The 21,341-nt window shown below is 41.0% G+C and overlaps 1 protein-coding gene across 1 annotated transcript in view; it reads left to right on the forward strand.

Moving 5' to 3' along the window:
- Positions 1-1,596: 1,596 nt before the first annotated feature.
- Positions 1,597-21,341, forward strand: part of SPIDR (scaffold protein involved in DNA repair) — a 195,726-nt gene continuing 175,981 nt past the window's right edge. The window contains exons 1-5 of the mRNA XM_041412567.1: positions 1,597-1,695; positions 8,695-8,850; positions 9,834-9,912; positions 11,422-11,607; positions 14,244-14,401. Coding sequence (XP_041268501.1) covers positions 1,681-1,695; positions 8,695-8,850; positions 9,834-9,912; positions 11,422-11,607; positions 14,244-14,401 — 594 coding nt within the window. The 5' untranslated portion in view covers positions 1,597-1,680. The remainder of the gene's footprint in view (positions 1,696-8,694; positions 8,851-9,833; positions 9,913-11,421; positions 11,608-14,243; positions 14,402-21,341) is intronic.

A 21,341-nucleotide genomic window follows, 5' to 3' on the forward strand; every position in this document is an offset into this window, starting at 1 on the left:
AAAGCTGCAACTCTGCTTTAGTTCACGTGGTTTTCTCGTATGCTTCCTCTACTTCCATGTCATTTCAGTACTTGTTTGGAAAGAACATGCAAAGAGAATCTATAGATTGGGTCACCTTCTTGGGATTCTATAGAAGTTCCTCCCAGTGTGAGCACCTTGGAATTCTTGGAAGGAGTTTATGTACAGAAAAAATACACCCACTAAAGTAGACCAGACTTCTGTGGTCCATTTCTCTGTGGTTTAGCTCTAACATAAGATTATTTAGCTAAGCAGTGTAATAACGTACATTAAAAAAAAAAAAAAATCTACCTCGAGGATATATAATACAATTAATTTGTCTGTCTGGTAATTTCAGAAGAAATACTGCAAATTTTTGGAAGGATGAGAACCCAGTGCTTTTAATTCTGTTTTGAACATAAAAATCAAAGGCAGTATGGGTTTGGATGATGATATTTTTGTCTCTTCTGTTTGCAAAATCTACTTTAATTAGTGGCAGTTTTATAAAGGGAATGCCAGACGGGTGTTTGCCATAGGGTGCTTTGGGAAAAATACAAACTGAACTACAGACGGATATATGTAATTAGGGCTCAACAATAAAAATGCAGCCATGCAGTACCTTCTATCAAGATGTAAGTACTTTCTAAATTCTAATCAAGCTATGAGATATAACTACCTTATTTTACAAAATTATTATTATTATTATTGTGTTTAACAGCAGCACTGACAACCAAGGTGACCTTGTCAAGAATATAAAATAAGCAATGTAAAAATAACCTCTCTGTCCCTTTTCTGCCAGTGTTTCCACTTGCACTAGTAAAACATTTGCAAAGGTGATCAGCCTTTTTTCCTTCTGTTAGCTGCAATTTGTCATTTTACAGAAGACAACGTCCATGCAAAGCAGTTCCAATTCCAAGTCAACATCTTGGCACTGACATTACCCTTTTTGCCAGTACATTTATCGGCTTACTTTTTGTTTAGGAAGTTTAAAAAAATCTTATTTTAACGGCGTAACAGCAAACGTATTTTTCATCAAGTGCCTTGCGTTTAGACATGACTTGCTTAGGTATCCAGCCAGTGTTTCCATCCCTGTGCTTCCTTTCCTTGTGGTGCTAAACACTCGTTTGAGATTTACTTCTGAGTGAACCCGGGTATCCCGAAGGATGCATGAGTGACCTTGGCTATCACTACCCAGGCTGAAAAACTTCTCAGAGAAGGGCAGAGCTCAGACGTCGCTCTCCGCACCGTGCCCTCAAAAATCAGCGCTGCCAGCTCAGCCCGTGCCCTGGGCAGAGAACACACGGCCCAGCTGGCGGCAGCCCCCTCGCTCGCGGCACCCCCAGCTCCGCCTGGGGCCTCGGGGCAGCTCGCCAGGGAGGGCGGGAGGGACGCGGGGCCAGCACTGGCGTTCCCCGCCGGGAAATGCCCGCCAGCTCCCGAGGAGCGCTCCCGCAGGACGGATCAGCTCCAGAGCCACGGCCCGGCCCCAGCGCGCGAGCACCGCGCCCCTCCTTCCCGGAAACCCCGCCCTGCCCCTTACGTCACCCCTGCTTGCCCAATCAGAAGGCGCGGCTCCGGCGGCGCCAAAGCTGCAAAGGGCGGGCGCGGGCCGGGGGTTCCCTCGGCCCCGCCCCCGGTGCTCCCCCGCCACGTGACCGGGGACGCGGCGCCGCGCCGGGGGCGATGCCCGGAGGGAAGGTACCGGCGGCGGCGGGACGGGAGGAGAGGGGGCTCGGCCGGGATGGTGGATGCTCCCTGGCCGCCCCGCAGGGCCGAGCAGTGGCGCTCCCCGCGCTCCTCGCGGCGGCCTTGCCGTGCGCTCTGGCCGCCTGCCAGCCGCGCCTCCCGGCCCCGCTGCGAGGGGCGCGGGGGTGGCTGGTGGCGGTGGTGGCGGCAGAGCAGCAGCAGCAGCCGCCGCGCTGTGCCCTCGCTGCCCTTTCATATCCGGCCCCCAGGCGGTGCTTGTGTTGGGGACCCGCCACGCTGGAACGCGGGGCGGGAGCCCGGGCCCTTCCCCGCGTTCCCGGTGTGCGCGGTTGTGCAACGCTGACAGTGGAATCCATCCTGGCGCTGCTGCACCGAGGGGAGCGGGGGGCTCGGCCTTCCCACTTGGCAGGCGGGGGAAAAGTGCAGGGAGAGTAAAACTTGAGAGGAAAAGAGAATTGTGGGAATTGGCCGGGATTGATACTGTTTTGAGCAGCTTCCTTGTCTGGGTGTGTGTGGAGGGAGGAGAAGCGCCCCGTGCTGTTTTTCTATTCCTTTGCTTTGGTAATTTGCTTGGTCCTTTGGATGTTCCCCGCAGAGGGGCAATTAGGATGTGCTGGCTCTGATTAGCTTAGGCTAGGCTAATACTGAGGTACTGTTGAAAGAGGGACTGCAAGTGTTGTTTGATATATAGAGCTGACAAATAGAACTGCCAAATGACAGATATAGTTCTTAGAGAATTTTGTCTATACTGGTGTGCATGTTCAACCACTTTGTAAATATAAGCACATTTCAAATAAATTTTAATGGAAGAAAATGTCAACAGCTTTAAAAAAAAACCTACTAAAGAAAGGTTTAAAATAGCCTACTATATTTCACATACATTAACCTGTAAATTGACACTGCACATGTTTTCTTCCGAAAGGTTTTGCATTCTTGCCTAGTGAGAAAATGCACACTTAACTGAAACGGGATTTAACAACTTGTTGCAATGTGGCAACAGCCTGTGATAATCTTAACTCCTTTTGCTGACAAAGATAATGTTCCTTGATGAATGAAAACTTATACTGATCAAGGGGAAATAGAGCACTTGCTGACTATTAATTGATTAAAAATCCATGCCAATCTAGACGTAACAAAAATGTGTGATGCTGTTAATATGTCCTAAATATTTTGGATAACTTAATTTTTTGTAAGCTTTTCTAAAATATTTCTGCTTTAACTGCTTTCATAGATTGTAGATTTCTCTCTGCTTGGCACTAGTTAATACAAAGTATACTGCAATAGTATTCTTATTCCATGAGAGTTGTTTTTTTTCAATGTAAGCATATAATAATTTATATTCTTGCTTTAAAAAGGATGTGTAGGTTAAAACATCCTGACATTCAAATGGTAATCTTATATATGTCAGTGTAAGTCATTGAGGATAGTCTTATCTAGTGTAGTAAAAATCATGAACACAAAGAAAGGTTTTGAAAGAGTGTTTTAAAATTTTGGTCTCACACATCAATAGCAACGGGGAAATTATTTTAAGATTTTAGTTTGGTTTTAGTATTTCTTTACCATGAGAGTAGAAGGAGGTATGGCATGGCAGGTTATCATTGTTGTCATTGACTGTGATTCTACAGCATCTGTTTTTTTATGAATGATTGCAACTTGATGAGAACCTTTCTAGGGACCACATGTGTCCTTGTGAGTCATCTTTGGAAAATATGCATACTGATTTTCACAGGAGTAAAAAAATAGTCTTCACTGGAAAAAAATGCAAACCATGACTTTGAGTCGGTGACCTTTATTTGAATGCTCACTTGAGAGTTTAAAATGCAAGGATTAAATTAGAACTAGAACTTTACTTTTAATCTAGGCACTGAAAACAGTTGTTACACTTTTAACTCTGTATCATCGAATGGCTCTTTGCTGAAAGTGGGGTGCTTGTTGTCAAATTTGTACTCTCTTGAAATTGGACTTTTGAAGGCCAACATAAGCTTAAGTGTTTTAAGTGGAGTATTTTCCTGTGAAACTGATGAGAACAAAGGTGAAAGATGAGGATGGCTGTTGGTTGGTGTTGGATATTTGCATACTTTTATGTGATTGCTCCCATCAGGTTTTTTTAAAAACATGAAAACTCTCTGGCAACTGGAGCTGTGATTTCCAATGCTTTTTCATTCTGCTCTGTTCAGGAAGAATATAACAGTTGTGTTTGAATAATTCTGACTGATGTTTAAGTGATGTGACTAATTTTTGGATTTGAAAGCCAGTAGCAGGAAGAGTTCATGTAATGATATGTTTATCACTGGTTTTCTCCTTCAGCTTCTGTTGCTTTTTGTGTTAGAGAAGGTGATCTGTCAAAGAAATGCCACTTGCACATGAGGTAGATAATATATTGGGTCATGTGTTCCTGGGGGCTCTTCCTGTGGTTTTTGAAGTAGCCCCAAAGAAGTGGGATTGAAGTGTAAAGGGTGTGTAGTGAGTAGCCTTTGAGCATACGGTCCCAGTGACTTTATATAGTGTGTTTCTGGGTAACAAGTCTTGGGCATAAGTAACCTCACAGACTGGTTGAATGGAGATGTTCTAGGTAGGAACATCTACTTAAAAGTCAAATCCAACACTCCAGCCCTGTACTTGCTGTTGTGTAATCACTGTGCATTCTCATGGGTTTTTCAGAGTGTGCCTTCCTTTTCCTCACACCTGCACCCATGTAGGCTGACTTACCTTCATCTCACTGGAAATAACTAAAGGAGTAATGGGGTAAGGTTGCTTGCCGTGCCCTTTATGAGGAAGGCTTGGTCCTAATTCCACTAATGCTGGCAGGAGTAGCTCAATTGGTTTTTCACTCATTTAGAAGGAACTGCTCCAGAGACAAAATGCAATGCTTTCGGGAGCAGAGGTCAAGACAATTTCTATATGAGGTAGCCATCCCCTTTTTAACTCAAAATTTCAGAGGTCATATTTTGGCTACTGACACCTTATGCAATTTACAAGGTTCTTTGTCTGACTTTGTTTTGTAATAAATCTTAATTTTGTGATGTACGGCAGGTCTACATGCTCTAGCTCTTTTGAGCCTGATTCAGTGATTTATTTTTTTTTAATTCCAGTACCTTGTTTCTAGACACTTCATGCATTCCTTCAATAAATTACACAAGTTATTTTTTGTGTGCCCCGTTTTTATTTCAGATTAAAAGAAAAAGTTTATTAACTTTGTGACTCAAGATTAAAAGAACTCACAGTTGTTGCTGCATTTCTTCGGGAACAGCACAGCCTTTAGATTAGCTTCATTATAAATATTTATTCCTGAGAAGTAAGCTTCTTAAAATGTTAGTTTCTCTGCTGCGTGAAGCAGGCTGGAGCAGAAGCAAAGAGCCTTTAAAACTTGCCATTTCTGCATGCCAGCAGATGTACTGCTGTGACAGAAGTCCTTGGACACTGCCTCTCTGTGCCAAGGTGGCTTTGCAGGGGAAGGGTGACAGTGCTGTGCCCAGCATTGGCACTGTTCCCACCTTATCTGAAGGCAAAGAGCCAAACAGAGGCCCTGCAGGCTGCTCTCAGCTCCCTCACCTGCTCCCAGGCCCTCTCAGTGACTGTGGATTGAAGCTCTAGGTCCAGTTTCTTCAATTCACATAAAATATTTATGTGGAGAGATTTCAGTTGCAAGGAGTTTGGGATGGGGTAATTGGCTCTGGGGTGTTGTTTTTTTTGTTTGTTTTTTTCCCAGTTTTTTAAGTTGATCTTGGATGTGGGAAATGGTGGCAGTGTATTTGTATTAAAAACATGGAATTCAAAGCCATTGCTGTCAGTATCAACAATCATAAGTCCTTCTCTTTTGTTTCCTTCCAAGTGGAGTCTGCCAGAATTTGTAGTAGCTGGGGAATATCTCATGTGAAGGGTGTATTTCTGTACTTTCTTGGTTTGGGACTTCAGGGACTGTTTTCAGGTTTTCTCAGTGATTGTAGTGGCTATAAATTTCTGTGTGGTGGTAGCAGAAACTCTCAGATTTTCTTGAATCTGAGGAGCAGGATGCATGTGAAACAAAGAGCTAATTAACCAGAGCTGTCCACAGTACTGATTGTTCTTCAGGTTCTAATTAATCTGCCATGGTGTCAAGCAGCTGCTGGACTGGTCCCACTGATCCTTGTATCCTTTCTTGTGCTGCTGCACCTGCTGTAGATAACAAGTGTTCCTTCCCAAAGAAGTTTTCTGTCAGTTTGATTATTCATCATTGTTGTGTCTGCACAGAGTCTGGTGAGTGCCAAGTGCTCGGAAAGAACGGGAAGAGGGGACTCCAGTGGTTTGTGGTTTGTCAAGGAACCACCTGCCCCAAGACAGCTCTGCAGTGCTGCTCTGAAAACCTGAGCAGCCCTGCAGCTAAGGAAGTGCAGGGTTAAATAAAACTCTTCTGCTGTTAAGTCATCAATTATGAAAAGTGTTCTTGCCTGTCACAGCCATGACTGTCTAGTATACTGAATTTCAGTTGTTTAAAAGTCGCTTCCAGTGCAACTTCAGCTTGCACTCTAAATAGAAGTGTAATCATCTAAGCATAAACCTAGCTATTTCTTCTACTCAGTTTGCTTTTTTAACCTTATTGCCTGTAAGCATATCCTTTCTATTTGCACCCTAACCCTTCTTACTTAGGGAGAGGGAGTTAACATGTAGCCTTTATCCTGCTGATTTTTATATGGTGTACCCTTCCGAAATCTTGGCAATTGTGCAGCAATGGCTGTCTCAGCTGCCATGTTCTTCTGTTCATCCCCTGCCTCTTATGTCACGCTCTTTCTTTCCTGTATTGGTGTTGGACAGCACTGACAAATTGAGGTCTGCTGTCTGTCAACAAATGTCATGATTTTAAGAATAACATGAATGAGAAGCTTAACAGAGAGTAACTCCCTAGTTCTATGTTTATTAAAAAGATGCTTGCTAACAACAGAAGTACATTACAAAACCTGTTTCATGCAAGTCTTTGTGCATGCAATTATGTGCATTTATTTTCATTTATTTGCAACCATTTCTGCTTTTAACTGACCATCAGAAGTGGTGTCCTGTAAACCTGCTTGCAAGCTATGGTGCTGCTGTTGGCACAGACTTGTTCCTCAAAACTGGAGCATCCCATTCAAGAAATAAGCTTTAGATGAATTGTATTTGATACGGTAAGTCTTTGCAAAATATATCTTGCAAAATCTTCTAGAAGATACAAAACCAGGCATGTAAGCAAGACTCCCAGCACTGACTAAGGTTAAAAACCATCAGAAGCTCTTGCCAAGAGGACAGCCCACTGTAGAGGTTCCTGTCTAAGCACTGTGGAAATCCAGGCTTGGGCCAGCATCTTCACTGGGAGAGAAGCAGCATTTAAATTCTCTCTGTGTTGTAATGTTAACCTTTCTTGTTAAATTGCTGTAGTCTCCTTACCTGACATCATGTCCTTACAAAGCACTGTTGATCCTGGATTTAATACCACGTCAGATTCAAGATTGTACCTTTCATATATCTGTAGTGTATGGAGCAGTGATGGGGACAGTTTGACTTTGGTGATAATGAATAGGTGGTTTGAGGTGTAAATACCCCTGGCAGTTTTAGAAGAGGCTCTTAGCAGGGTCAGTTATCATCAGTGGAAACTGCAAAGTGCGTTTGTTTTGCTCTGTCTTCTTACTGTGCACAGCAGCACTGTGTGACTGGAGGGGTGAAGTAAGATGCTGCTCACTGTACGCTTTTGGCAACTGCTTGTTTCATTCTCAAAAGCACTGAAAAAACCCTGTGGAAAACAAATATGCATTGCCATTTAGAAAATGCATCAAAAGTGTCAAATGCTTGTGCTCTCAGGCACGTGGTGTGATTCTTGGGTCTGTGCAGGGCCAGGCCAAAAGTGCCAAATGCTTGTGCTCTCAGGCATGTGGTGTGATTCTTGGGTCTGTGCAGAGCCAGGAGTTGGGCTTCTGTGACACTTGTGAGTCCCTTCCAACTCAGAATATTTATTCTATGATTCCATTTTCTGTTCTTTCTGTAATGCTTGTGGGTCCCTTCCAACTCAGAATATTTATTCTATGATTCCATTTTCTGTTCTTTTGTTGTTGTTTGACATGTATGTTACAGTTGTGACTGACCAGCCTGGCAGAAAATGTGTGTGCTGATTAGCTTAACTTTGGAGTAATAATTATTTGTAGGTAGGAACTCTAGTTGCTTGAGAGAAGGCATATCAGAAGAAGACAGATGTAGTTAGATGATACAGTCAGTGCTTTCTAAGATAAACTTCAGTAGCACAGTAGGATAAGATGTTTATCGTGCTCAAGTTCAATTCCTATGTGTAAACTGGTGTTGAATCTGAGAGATAGCTTTGGATGTGATAACAGGCAATGCTCTCATCTTCAGCTATTTTCAGAAGTTACAATCTCTTGCATGAAATTAGCACTGGATGCTAATCAGCATCCTGTTTCGTGACTTATCTAATGCTCCAAATGACTTCTGGCATCCTGTGTAAGGGGAAGGCAACATTCTTGGTAGGGAAATGGATGTGAAAATAAGTGTAATTCTTACAGCTGAAAGAGCCTGGGGTGGGTGTTTTTAGTTGATTGGTTATTTTTAATGGTCAACTGTATAGTGATACCTAGTGTGACTTCCTGCATAAACAAAATTAAAGCACATTAAATATGACTTTGAAGGCATTATTTAGTTAAAGTGTATTTTAGTGAGCTGTTCCTGTGTAGCATAATATTTTCAGCTTCACTAGGCAGCTATCAGGTATTATGAGATGTAACTCAGACCAACAGAAAGTGTACTTATAAAAAAATTTAATTTTCCCCTGACCTTGGTGGTGGTGTTATTGTTTAGAGCTACATAAAAGATGCTTGCAAATGTTTGAGACTTTTTTTTTCCTTGAGCTCATTAAAAATTGGAATTTGTAAACATTCAGAAAATACTAGGGGAAATCTAGAGTAAGTAAATTTAACTTGAAATTGATTATGTCTACACTGTGTTTTTTAATGGGTTTGTTTTTCCTTTCTCTAGCGGAAGAGACTTTGGAATGCGGAACGCACACCATTCCCAGATGAGACACCCCTAGGTCTGAAAAAATCGAATGTCAGGACATCAGTGTCTGCTACTTTGATTTCCAATGCGTGGCTTAGGTGTGGGGATGGTTTTGAGAGCACTTCAGTGCTGGAGGTAAAATGCTGCCTTAGTGGAGTAACAAAGAGATGGAAACTGACAGTGAATTTCCATGCTTGAGTGGATAATAAGATGTTGCCTTTTCTTTTGGTGTTGTTTCCAAACTAACAGTATGTTGTTGCCACTGTCAAAATAGACAGAAAATGGAAAGCACAGTTACATAAGGACATTGTCTTAACTTGTTAGTGTAACTTGCAGAGCATATGTTAGTATGTTGTGTTCTAGATAGCACTCATCACTTAGAAAATTTCAGTAATACACTGAAGGATGCAAAAGTAATTTGATATTTGGGATGGAGTGCTATAGTTCCTAAAAAATATGGAACAAAACTGCCGTAGTTTGCATCTGAAGATTTTTTGCTAGACCTAAAGAATGTGTTTGTAATAGCGAATTAAGTGTAGAAAATCCTGCTCAATCAGCCAGATCTGAACGAAGAGTATTTTGTGCTGACCCAAGCTGCTTTTCTGTTTCTTCGTCTGGCACTGAGCAGTCACAGTGTTGCATATCTTATGGGATATAGTAAAATCAGAGACACGGCAACCAAGTCATTCTTTCTGTAACTTTTCAAGAGAACACATTCTTTATCAAGCATGCTCTTACTGCCCACTTTTGACATTTTAGTGCTGAAAATACTGGCTCCTGCTTCTCAAGGTCACGTGTGTGATTTCTGTCATAGTCATAGAAAGCTTGTATTTTCCAAATCTAGGAAAATTCAGATTTTATGTTACTATTCTCATGCTGTAATACTTCATTATATTACAGTCTTGTAAAATATTTTAAATTTCATTTGTAATTATTCTGCTAAGCTTTGGTATGTGAGTAACAACAGCTTTGAATATATTGATACATGTTAAAATTATTTTTAATGTCCTAGTGATTAAATCTCTCTCTTTTAATATAGTCCCAGAGGCCTTCTAATAAGAAATCCAGGATTAAGAAGCGTCTCTCCTATTGATTAAATCTCTCTCTTTTTGATATAGTCCCAGAGGCCTTCTAATAAGAAATCCAGGATTAAGAAGCGTCTTGGACCACTGTTAACATCTGCTGAAAGTGCATCTAGTATGTTTTGATTATTTCATATTAACATTGTCAGACTATTGTTATTTTATTTTATCCTGTATTGGGGTAGAAATTGGCTCAAGATACTGGTTGCTTTCTTCTTCTGTTACTGTAATTAGAAGCTAATTGTGATAAGACACATAGTCTCTCACTGTTGTGGTGGGGCTCATCCATTCACCCATAGTGCCAGAAATTAATTCACAAAGCTGCAGGCTCTCATCTATTGCTTTTGAAAAAGTGAAAGAAGCGTAGCTAATGCTGTATATGGTGTGTATTATAAAAGGGATGGGATATTTTAATCCTTCACATTTTATTAGGAGGGAATGAAAAATAGCCCTTAGCTGTATAGATTGAAAGTGAAATTATTCTATCGTCTTCTAGACAGACAAGCAGGCATGAGAGCACACATATTTTGTAAATATGAGCAATAGGTAGAAAATCAGAGTTTTATCAACCTCCTGCTTTTACAATCTTTTGTATGCCCCCAAGTTGCTTACTATTGGCATTAAAAAAAAGAACTCTAGTCAGAATAAAGAGCAGGAGGATTTACTGCCTCTTTCTAGTTCTTTCCTTTCTTTTTGAGCCCAGGGGAAAGGAAAGAAGGAGGGGGTGGTATTTTTCAGTCTCTATTTCTGCTTGCTCCTGCAGCTGTGCTGCTTCTGTTGGATGTAAGTAGGTGACCTACTGGGCACTTTTTCTTTTACCTTTTGGGGTTCTAGCTTTTCTAGATTTCTAAGAACCTCTCTGTGTTGCAGGAGGAGATGTGGTGGTATTTTACTCTTCTGGGCCCTTCTGCCTAATTCCAAACCCCCAGTATTTATCTAAATTCCCATTTACTTATTACATTTTAGTAGTGGTAGGAAATGGAAAATTCTGCCTTCCTAGTTCTGTATGCTCCATGCTAAGCACAAATAATTTTCTCCTGGCTTTTATGATTAAAAATAATGCAGAAATATATTTTGAATTAAAATGTCTTACTTCAAAAAACACACCTGCTTTTCTTTGCAACACCTGAGAAGTTGGTTTTTTTCCTGAAAAAACTGAAAGAAAACTGAAGAGTAATCTTTACTGATGGAATACTTTTATTCCTTTGTTACTCATTGGATATTCATAGAGCTCCCAAACCCGGAATTCTAAGGACAGTCTTTCTTTAAACCACTCAGCATTTTACAAGGGCACATGGGGGAGTGGAGGAGTGTTAGGACTGTGTGTAGGGGGACTAAATACCAGACAGTCATGACTTGTCCTCACACTGCTGAAGGATACAATGGTAGCCTCATTGTATAAAATGAAATGTTAGCATTTATTGTGGAGAACTAAACTGAAAATAATGTATGTATTAATAAGAAATACATGTGAGTTAATGCTTCAGTATTAATCTCTGATGCCTAGTAACAGAATTTATAATTTTGCCCTTTAAAAATAGTACAGTTTAATTTTTAATACTTTTTAAATTTAACAAAACTGTGTTTATGTAACAGTCTAACACTTTGCAATGCTTTTTCATAGGAGCTGCTGCTGCTGAAAGCTCTAAGGAAGCTGAGGACATAATATGGACCTCTAGTGGCAGTGATTTTTCAGATGATGGAAATAAAACATTGATTCCAAGGTTGGACAGCAAAAAAAGTGACGCTTCCAAAACAGAGGAGTTGCCTGGCAGATGTGATTTATTGTTAGAGGACAGAAATAGTGAAGGTAAGTTCAAATGCAAGATTTAACAAGAAACCTTCTGTCAATTTCAGGTGCTGTAATGAAAATAGTCTTGAGGTCATTCTGACAAAATGGCATGATCCATTCCTATTTTGGTTAGATCAGTTGCAGGGGTTTGTTTTTGGTTTTTGGGTGTTTTTTCATAAATTTCATCTGGGTGTAGAGTAAGCATTTAGTATAAATTATGTACAAAACCTTTAAACATTGGAGTAAAGAAACACAATTTTCTGCATCTACTGACTAGATATGGCAGGCTTTGCAGCTTCATAGCATCATCCTCTGTGCCATCTATTTTCATTTCAGAACACAGTCTTCCTTGCTTCCCCTGTTAGCTGCACTATGTGAACAGACATGAGTTTAATTCTTAAAACTTTCTTTCTAATTAATGGACCAGGAAATGACAGAGGGGAGAGAAATTGATTAAACAGTGCAGCTGAAGACAGAAAAATCATATGCTCTGTTGTAGAAGTGTTAATTGGGAGAATGTATAAGTTGCATTATAACTTGTTAGGAAGTCTTTACAACATAAAATAAGTTAGGTTAACGTTGTAGTACTTCAGCTAGATCTAAAATATTATAGTTAGACTGAATCCTGGATGTCTGGCAAAGCATTCAAATGCTGCTGTGAGCTGAGCAAATAGATTGACTGACGACTTTTTGTTTCATGTGTGACACTGGTGAAATATGCTCTTTAGGTTTAAAAAAAAAATGCAAAATCTTCCTCCTTTCATCTATATAACACTGCCATTGACATGTCTGATGGCTGTCTTTTGTAATTCCTAGTCATCTTCTTCTTTTTGAAAAGGAAAGACTGTTCATTTTCTAAACTGCAATCTGTTGCTGAATAGGAATTTTTCTAACCTACCATTAATATCATTCAGATATCCCCTGCAAGTATATCCTGCAGGCTTTAATCTTCCTTTTTTTTTTTTGAAGAGACAATACACAGACATTTTTATGCTTATAAGATAACAAAATTTGGTTTCTCTGTGTAATTGAAGAAACCCTGATGTGTTACTTATCTACTTGAAGATTACTGAGAAAATCCAATAATTGGCATGTTTTTCTTCTAAACCCAAAAAGATCCTCAAAGCAGTGGGCAGTAAAAGAACTGTAATTTCCATGTTTTTTGAAGTAACCATGATATGCACTAATTTTAGCATTGTACCCAGTGTACCACTGTGTGTGTGTGCTTATATAGGGACAGTTGTAGGTGTGGTGACAGTAGGGAAAAAAGTATTTTTTAAAGAGATGTTCCCTTTCATGTGAAGTTCACTTTAGGTGTCAGTACTTGAGTGTGACAAGATTAAATGGATTGTCTTGTATTCATCAAGGAATTTATTCCATTGTCACAAGTTGCATGCAACTTGTCACACAGCTTCAAATGAAACCTCTTTGTGCTACCTGGTTGCTAATGTCTGTGTTTAAAATTTCTGATGAAGCTTCTTCGTAGCCAGAAACAGAAATGCATTTGTGTGTGTGAAAGGAGGTAGCACTATAGCTGTGTGTTTGTCTGGGTGACTTCAGAGTCTGAAAGGTCAATGTCAAAACTAGTATTTAGATTATAGTAGCACTGCCAAGTACAGAAGGTACTGTCACAGTTCCATGGGTATGTACAGATGCCTGGAGCATGGTGCAGGTGCCTTCTTTCTCTGCTGCCTCTCCCCTGTACATGACTATTCCAGTGTCAGAAATATGACATTTACAAAAGCAAAAAAGCAGCCCCCCAAAAAGCTTGCATCCTTTCTCCTTCAAACATGCTCATTTATGCAAAACACATTCAAATTATCTCTCTCAGCACCTTGTGGCATTTGGGCCTAAAGGATTGTGAGGGTGCTACTGCAGCTCAGGTTTCCATGCCATTCAGTAGATCCTTAGAGTTACAAGTGGACTTTTGGAGTTGCATTAAATACCACACAGTGCTGATGGTGGTGGAAAAAAGTTCTGCATTTCTGTCTGCATCTCTTTGTTTATTGCCATTGTATTGTGGATTTGTTTGGGGCTTTTTTTATTTGTTGGCTTTTTACCTCCATCTTGTCTTATTTGTGTTTCTATTAATTTGTCTTCAACAATTCTCTCTTTGAAGTGCTTAGAGATTTGATTTGCAGACCTGTATATTTAGGCATGGTATTCTAGGAGGTGACCACTTCAACTAGCTTTTTCATTCCTCTGTGAGGATTATCACTAATAGCAGATGTTAGTTAACATTGTTTAAGGCATTTGCTTAGAACAGTTAATTCTGAACAGGTACACGTGGAAAATCCAATGCAGCTGGGCAAAAAAAAAACCCTAACTAAACCATGGAAAAATTAATAATAGCTAAACTAAAGAGAACACCCTACCTACCTGTACAGTTGAATGTACTGCCTCTTTGCAGACAGGACACCTTTTTTTTTTTTTTGGTATGTATGTGATTTTTATCCTTCCTCACAGAACATTTTTGGCTAGTTGGATTTAGCCTTTATGAGACACAAAATACTTAAAGATTAATTGAACAGAGGTAAAAAAAATAATGTTGCAATTCTTCCCCCAAGTTCAGGATAGCCGTAGTATTACTCTGACTTTGTGCTTATAATAGATGGTAATTAAGAAAAACTCTTTATACCAATCTTCTATTTTAGATGAATTGAAGCTTATTGAATGGGAGAAGGATACTGATTCCACCGATCAGTGCAATGGGTCAGAAAAAGAGGACAGCTCAGTAGAGATATCAGACTCGGACTCTTGCACAAATACTAATTCTCTGCCTGTCAAAGAGGAGAACGATGAGCTTTGTAAGGTGAGAAACTGTTCCAAGTTTAAGAAAAAAAGCTGCTGCTATAATTATGGAATGTATTCATATTAGTTTGCATTTGAATTGCGGCAGTGTGAGATTTTGCTTACCTCATCTTTTCAGAAGGAATTATGTACGCAAGTATTTCAAGGCATTTTCTTTGACTGCCAAACCTCAAAACCAAGCAGTGTCTGTCATACAGAGCTTGGTAGTGTGGTCACTGAGTCACAGGATGGCTGAGGTGGGAAGGCACCTCTGGAAAGTGCCTCGTCAAACCCCTCTACTCACATCTGGGCAGCTGAAGCTGGCTGTTCAGGGCTGTGTTGGGTTTCGTCCAAGAGCATAGACTCCACAACTTCTCTGGGCAACATGTGCCAGTGTTTGGTCACCCTTGCAGTGAAGCAACTTGTTCTTATATTAAAATTGAATTTCTTGTATGTCAGTGTGTGTGCAAAAAGTTATCAGGTGGGTGGGTTTCTCACCAGAGATGATCATCTGGATTCTGTACAGTCCCTGGCTGCTTGTGACAAGTGGTTGCCCAAATTTCCTGTAGTGTGGTGGGTGAGAGACCATTCCCTGTTTCTCTTTAGTATTTTGAGACTGTGACTCTCTAAAAACCCAGGGGTTGGGAACAGAGCATGGTGAGGTAAAGGAGTATGTGCAGGACTCCCTTTTCAGTGATGAGGATTGTAGAGCTCCAGAAAGGGAAAGCAGTGAGAACGGAATATTACTGGCTAAGATATGGTACTTTTTTTTTTTTTTTTTTTTTTTTTTTTTTTTTTCGCAAAAAAAATAATTTTTTTTTAAATTTTTACTGCAGAAAATGTAAGTTTATTTCTAAAGAAGCATTCTGTGTCAGCTATAGATCTTTATTTATTTAGTATCTTACTGTGAACTGACCTGTGTGAAAAGACTTGAGATGTGATGGTACCCTAGGGCAAAGTAACATTTGAAATGGCTGCTCAGGGTCACTGTCCCTGGAGGTGTTCAAGCAAAAACTGGACGTGGTGCTTAGTGCCGTGGTCTAGCTGATGTGATGGTGGTGTTTGTTCAGAGGTTGGATTCAATGATCTCAGAGGTCTTTTCCAACCTAACTGACCCTGTCACTCTGTGATGTACCCTCTCTCCGGTGCCGCACCAGGGAGCCCCGTGCTGGAATGTGGCGGAGAAGGCCCAGCCGGGCGGGCAGAGCGGAGGGTCCAGGCTGTGACCCCCGGAGGGACAGCCGGGGGAAGGGGCAGCCCTGTCCTGGCGGCCGGGAAACATCGGCCCGAGGGGTGCGGGTGTGGGAGCGGCGGGAGCAGATCCACCGGGGATCGGTGCTGGAGCAGCCCGGCAGAGGGCGCCGCAGGCCCGGGAACCTCGGCCGGCCGGGCCACGGGCAAGGCTGTCAGCGAAGCGGATTAAAGCCTTGTTGAAACTCGTTTATGTATCGATTCTGTATTAAACTGCTCGCGAGTGAGTGTGACAAGGAGCCCTGCTCACACAGGAGGGAGAGCAGCTTCCAGTTTCCCAGGAATCAGCTCCATAGCAGGGTGCTGCTGCCTTGCTGGGGCCAGAGGGTTGGACAGTGACTCTGTCCGTGGCCCCTCACCACAAAAAGGACATTGAGGGGCTGGAGCGAGTCCAGGGAAGGGCAACGGAGCTGGGGAAGGGTCTGGAGCGTGATGAGGAGTGGCTGAGAGAGCAGAGGATGTTAAATGTGGAGAAGAGGAGGCTCAGTGGAGACCTGATCACTCTCTAGAGTCACCTGAAAGGAGGCTCTAGCCAGGTGGGGTCAGAGTCTTCTCCCAGGGGACAAAAGGGGATCAAAGTGAGGAGACAAGAAATCAGCCTGAAGTTGTGCCAAGGGGGGCTCAGGCTGGACACCAGGAAGAATTTATTCACAGAAGGTGTGATCAGACATTGGAAGGGGCTGCCCAGGAAGGTGGAGGAGTCACCATCCCTGAAGGTGTGTAAGGAAAAACTGGATGTGGCACTTAGTGCCATGGTCTAGTTGAACATGGTCAGCTAGACCTAGTTTGGTCATGGGTTGGACTTGATGATCTTGGAGTCTTTTCCAACCAAACTGATTCTGTGAAGCAGCGGGTCTGGCTGTGGCAACATGTGTGACCTGGCACTCATCAGGCTCTTGTGGGTGTCAGTCCCACTCTAGCATCTGTAGCTCAGAGTTCAGCAAGGGTTAGTCAAGTGTTTTCAAGTTTTGAAAAACTTATTTTATATAGCCTAAATCCCAGGCTGCAGCATCAGAGGAGACTGCATGGTCTGCGTAAAGCTGTGAAAACAGAATTGAGATTTATGCCAGTGGTAAAAGTTGTCCTGTTTTTATTACACCAGCATGACTTATCCCAGTGTGCATGGAAAGCTGGATAAACGTTATGAGACACGTTCATATTAATGACGCTCAGGAGAGGGTTTTTTGGGATGCAACCATACTGTAATAAAACTTTTTTTAAATCTAACCAGAATAGTTATACTAGTACAAAAGATGTGGGCACATTGGGAAACTGAGATTGTCCCTGAAGATTTCCTGTTCCCCCATCCCAGCTGGAGTGCCACACTGTGGGAATTTTGCTGGGTGGTCACCCTCACCAGAAAACTCTTCTGGGAATTCAGTGTATGCAGGAGAGAAAATCCCCAGTGATTGCTCTGCCTGCTGGAGTCTTTGTTTTGCTTTACTTGGGATATGCTGTTTTCCAAGGAAAAAACTGCTAGGAAAAAAAAAACTGCAGGCAAGCCAGGAGGTTTCCAAGACAGAATAGAAAAGCCCTGTTCACTATAGGAGGTCATTTGCTGTATGAGTATTCTTTAAAAAGGCCTGTTAATTTTGTGGCCTACTTCATGGTGAGGGAAGGGAAAAAAAGCCAAATGTTGATATATCATCATTTTTGTGGTATTTACTAAATATCTAGAATCTAGTGGAGTGTGTGGATAATCAAAAGACCATGAAATTTCTTTTACGCCACTTCAAAATATGCCAAATACCAAGAGGTTCTGGAGGTTTAGGATTACTGCCAAAATATCTTTATGGTAGTATTTACTCTTGGTGGGAGTGTATTGTGTTTCTAGTGGGAAATCTTTTCCCCTACTCCCTTATATGCTAATATATCTAATTTAAAAATGACTTCTATTCAATGATATTAGCTGCATAGAAAAGCTTCACTTATTGTTTTGGTTGGAAGATAAGACTCTTGCTTATCTCTAGGCTGTTAAGCTGCAGTCACGACTCAGTTTGTGTTCCAAGTCCCTGTGCTGTGTCTTTCCTATCAACTATCCACTTCTGATGTGTAAAGCTGCTGATAGAGGATAATGAGGAAGGCAAGTTGAAGCTGGCCTTGTGGTAACAGATAATTTTTGTCTTCAGAATTTTTGAAGGAAGCATGTGCTAGATATGACAGGACCATACTTTACTTTCCTTTAGCTATTTTTAGGGGATGAGGGAGTTATTTTGTTAGCTTTCATTTGACCTATAAGTGAATGAATTCTTGTTTAAGATGATGCAGGACAAAGATCTGACAAGGTGACTCCATATGGTTCTATTCTTACAGTCCCTTGATTTCCAGTTACTCGTGGTGGATACCTAGGGGAACTTTTTTCTTGGAGAACATGGTACTAAAATAAAGATTAACCATTTAATTAACCATTAAAGATAGTTTTCAGCATACATGTTTTCCAAAAGAGCACCATGTAGTCACTTCAAAATTTAAAAACTCCCTATTTTTATGCACTGATAATGACCACTTTTTGCCAGCCTTATCTTTTGAATAAGTTTTGATAAATATGTTAAGATAGATTTTTTGTCTCATGAGCTGAAGTTCCATATTTTGTAAGGACTGCTTATCCAGAAATTATTTTAAACTTATAAGTATTTAAATGCTAGGAAGTAAATGAAAATGTGTGCCCCTATAGGTAAATTCCTCTCTCCTTTCACTCCCACTCTGAAACTGGGAACTTTCTCTGGCTCTGTGCACTGAGTGGCATCATTTTCCCCACTTGAACCCTTTCTCAAGACACTTAATCCCTTAAAGTAGGCCAGCATTTTTATGGAGTATGTAATTTTGGTATCTTACAAGAGTATGGTCTTTCCTTTGTGCCCTCTCTGGTAAATCCACTCTATCAGTTCCTAATGGGTAGCCAGATTTGCTTGCTTTACATGGGGAGCAAGTGAGGTTTATCCCAGAATGGTGTGAGGAATTAGTCTTATGTATTTGCTATGTAGCATGAATAAAGCTTAACTGGATACAGCAGATGCTTTTTATTTGCACAGCACACTAATAAGTGCAGTAGACACTTTTCTGCTGATCTTAACTTCTGGTTTGGGTGAAAATTTATCAAAAAGTCACATGGTTAAGAGCTTGTTCCCTTTGAATCTTAGAACCATAGAATGGTTTGGCTTGGAAGGAAAATGAAAGATCATCCAGTTTCAAACTCCTGACATAGGCATCACCTTCCACTAGACCAGGTTTCTCAAAGCTCCATCCAATCTGGTCTTGAACACTTCCAGAGATGGTACACCCACAACTTCTCTAGGAAACTTTTTCCAGTGTCTCACCACCCTCACAGTAGAGATTTTCTCCCTAATATCTAATCTAAAGGTGCCCTGATTCAATTTAAAGCCATTCCCCCTTGCCCTATTTCTAAAAGACCTTTTAAGAAGTCCCTCTCCAGCTCTCTCATAGGCACCTGGTAGGGACTGGAATATGTAGAGTGATAATATACCCAAACTATTATGCTGAATGAAGACAGAACTGAAAAAGAGATTTGCCATGTGTTATGTGTGTCAAAACTCTTTAATAAATCCCTACCACATTCTCAGCTCTCTATTGTGCTGCAGTCTGTGTACCCTGACAGTGGATCATCTGATGTGATACTGAATAATGTGCAAAAATCATTTTAATGTTGTGGAAAAGGTTTATTTTGGGGTTTTCCCTGAGTGAAGAACACATTATTTTAGAAGTCATTCCTGCATGGATACATGTAGGTCTGTGTCTCTTACCTGAGGCCTTCTGATCTTTCAAATTAAGGTTCATTCAGTTGTTTAGTTAGTGGATTTATTACTGTCTTAACCTGGCTCTTAAAAAAAAAAAAAACCCCAAAACAAATTCTGTGTCTGTAATGCCTTCTGTGGCATTACATTGAAGGGAATTCAACATACTTCATGAAATTCTGAAGAGGTCACTTAAAAGACAAGCAGGTCAAGATTTGCTGTTATGTCTGGACTTGCTCTTGTGTCCTGGCTTTCTTGATCCATTATAATGGTAATTATAACTAACATTGGCTTGGTAATTAGAATCGAGTCTAGAACTATGGTTGTGTAACAGAATTTAAATCAGGTTATCTCAAGGTAGGGAATCATTGGCAAATATAGCAAATGGAATTTGTGTCATCCTGTCAGACTGATGACTTAACATGGATAAAGGGTGATGATATGACTGTGTTATTGCAAGCACTTACTTTTGTCAGTTCATTATTGAAGGAAGTGTATATACAAAATACCCACAAACTTCCATTTTTTTTTTTTTTTCTAAATGTGTAATTTACGGAATAATTCAGGTTGGAAACCATTTCCAGATTTCTCCAGTTCAACCTGCACAAGACAGTCTCAGATACAAGGTACAGACAAGGTTGCTTAGGGCTCTATCTAGTTGGATCCTGGAAAACTTGAATGATTAAGACAGCATAACCTATCTGGGCAGCATCCTTCTCCCTTCCCTGTGTCTCTCCTCCTTGTCTTTCTGAAAACAGGAAGCTTATATTTGTGGGGAGAACTGGGCCCTTCAGCTGGCCCTTTTAGGCAAGACCTACAGGTCAGCAGATTGCAAGTCAGTAGTGGTACAGAAACGGACATCTTCTGCATTCATGCCTGCAAAGTGAAAGGATTTATTCATGAATGACTAGACAAAACTGAACCTGTGCACCAGCTGCTTTCTGCTGCATCCTGGCTGCAGGGATATCTCTGCACCTTCTGATACAGGAATCAAGCCTTGAAGCTTTCTTCCTTAGTCAATATTAGACAATATCTTTCTTAGACAATATTTCCCCTCTCAACTTTGTTTCCATGATTTGGTCAGATTATCAGAATAGGAAACAGGATGTTTCTGGGGGTGCTATAGCTATTTGTATTATAACTAGCTTTTTTTTCAGTCTGTAGTTGAACAATGACCCCATCAAGTTTAAAACAGGACTGAGGACACTAGTTCAACTGATACCTAAGTGGCTCAGATATTCCTTGCTTTGATGGTTTAAACCATCTTGGGACTATTTTTCTTCATAATTCTGGGACACAGGGATTCAAATGTCAGTGTGGCTGAATTGGTTCCTTATCTTCCTCAAGGACACAGTTATATGAGTGTCTTGATACACGTTATGTGTGGTTTTGGTAGTGTCAACATGCCTGAAGTTTGTGATGCCCATTTTGAAGGAAGCACCTTTGATCACTGTTTTCATACATACAGGTGCTTTTGTAGGTGATTCCACAGTGTCACTGAGGTAGTTGTGCTTCCTTGTGCTTAGTTTGTGAAATTCCTGGATGACTTAATTAATTAAGCGTAGCAGAGATTTCTGTGTACCACATCCTGGATTCATGAAATCTGATGGATCACAGCAACTATGACAGTGGCATAAACAGACTTTGAGCTGTCATTCCCAGAGTGTATTTTTATGTTGTTTGAAGCACCAGGCTGTTTGTGAATGCTAATCCAACCCCTCTGCTTTGTTTAACTTAAGGCTTCAGCTGATCCCTGTATTCTTTCTTACACAGCCCTGGAGAGCAACAACTTTAAGCGCAGCTGACAGCATTGCTGTCTTGGCATCCATGTATTGAATGCCCCTCTCTTTGTGGTCTTCCCACATCCTCCCCAAGCCTGCCTGGTGTTTTAAACAAGATTCAAGAGGCCTGTGTTAGCTTTCCTGCAGCTGCATGCCACACAAGGCATCTGCATTTCCT

The sequence above is a fragment of the Onychostruthus taczanowskii genome, unplaced genomic scaffold, assembly GCF_017590055.1.
Source record: "Onychostruthus taczanowskii isolate IOZ18803 unplaced genomic scaffold, ASM1759005v1 scaffold4, whole genome shotgun sequence".
Lineage (NCBI taxonomy): Eukaryota > Metazoa > Chordata > Aves > Passeriformes > Passeridae > Onychostruthus > Onychostruthus taczanowskii.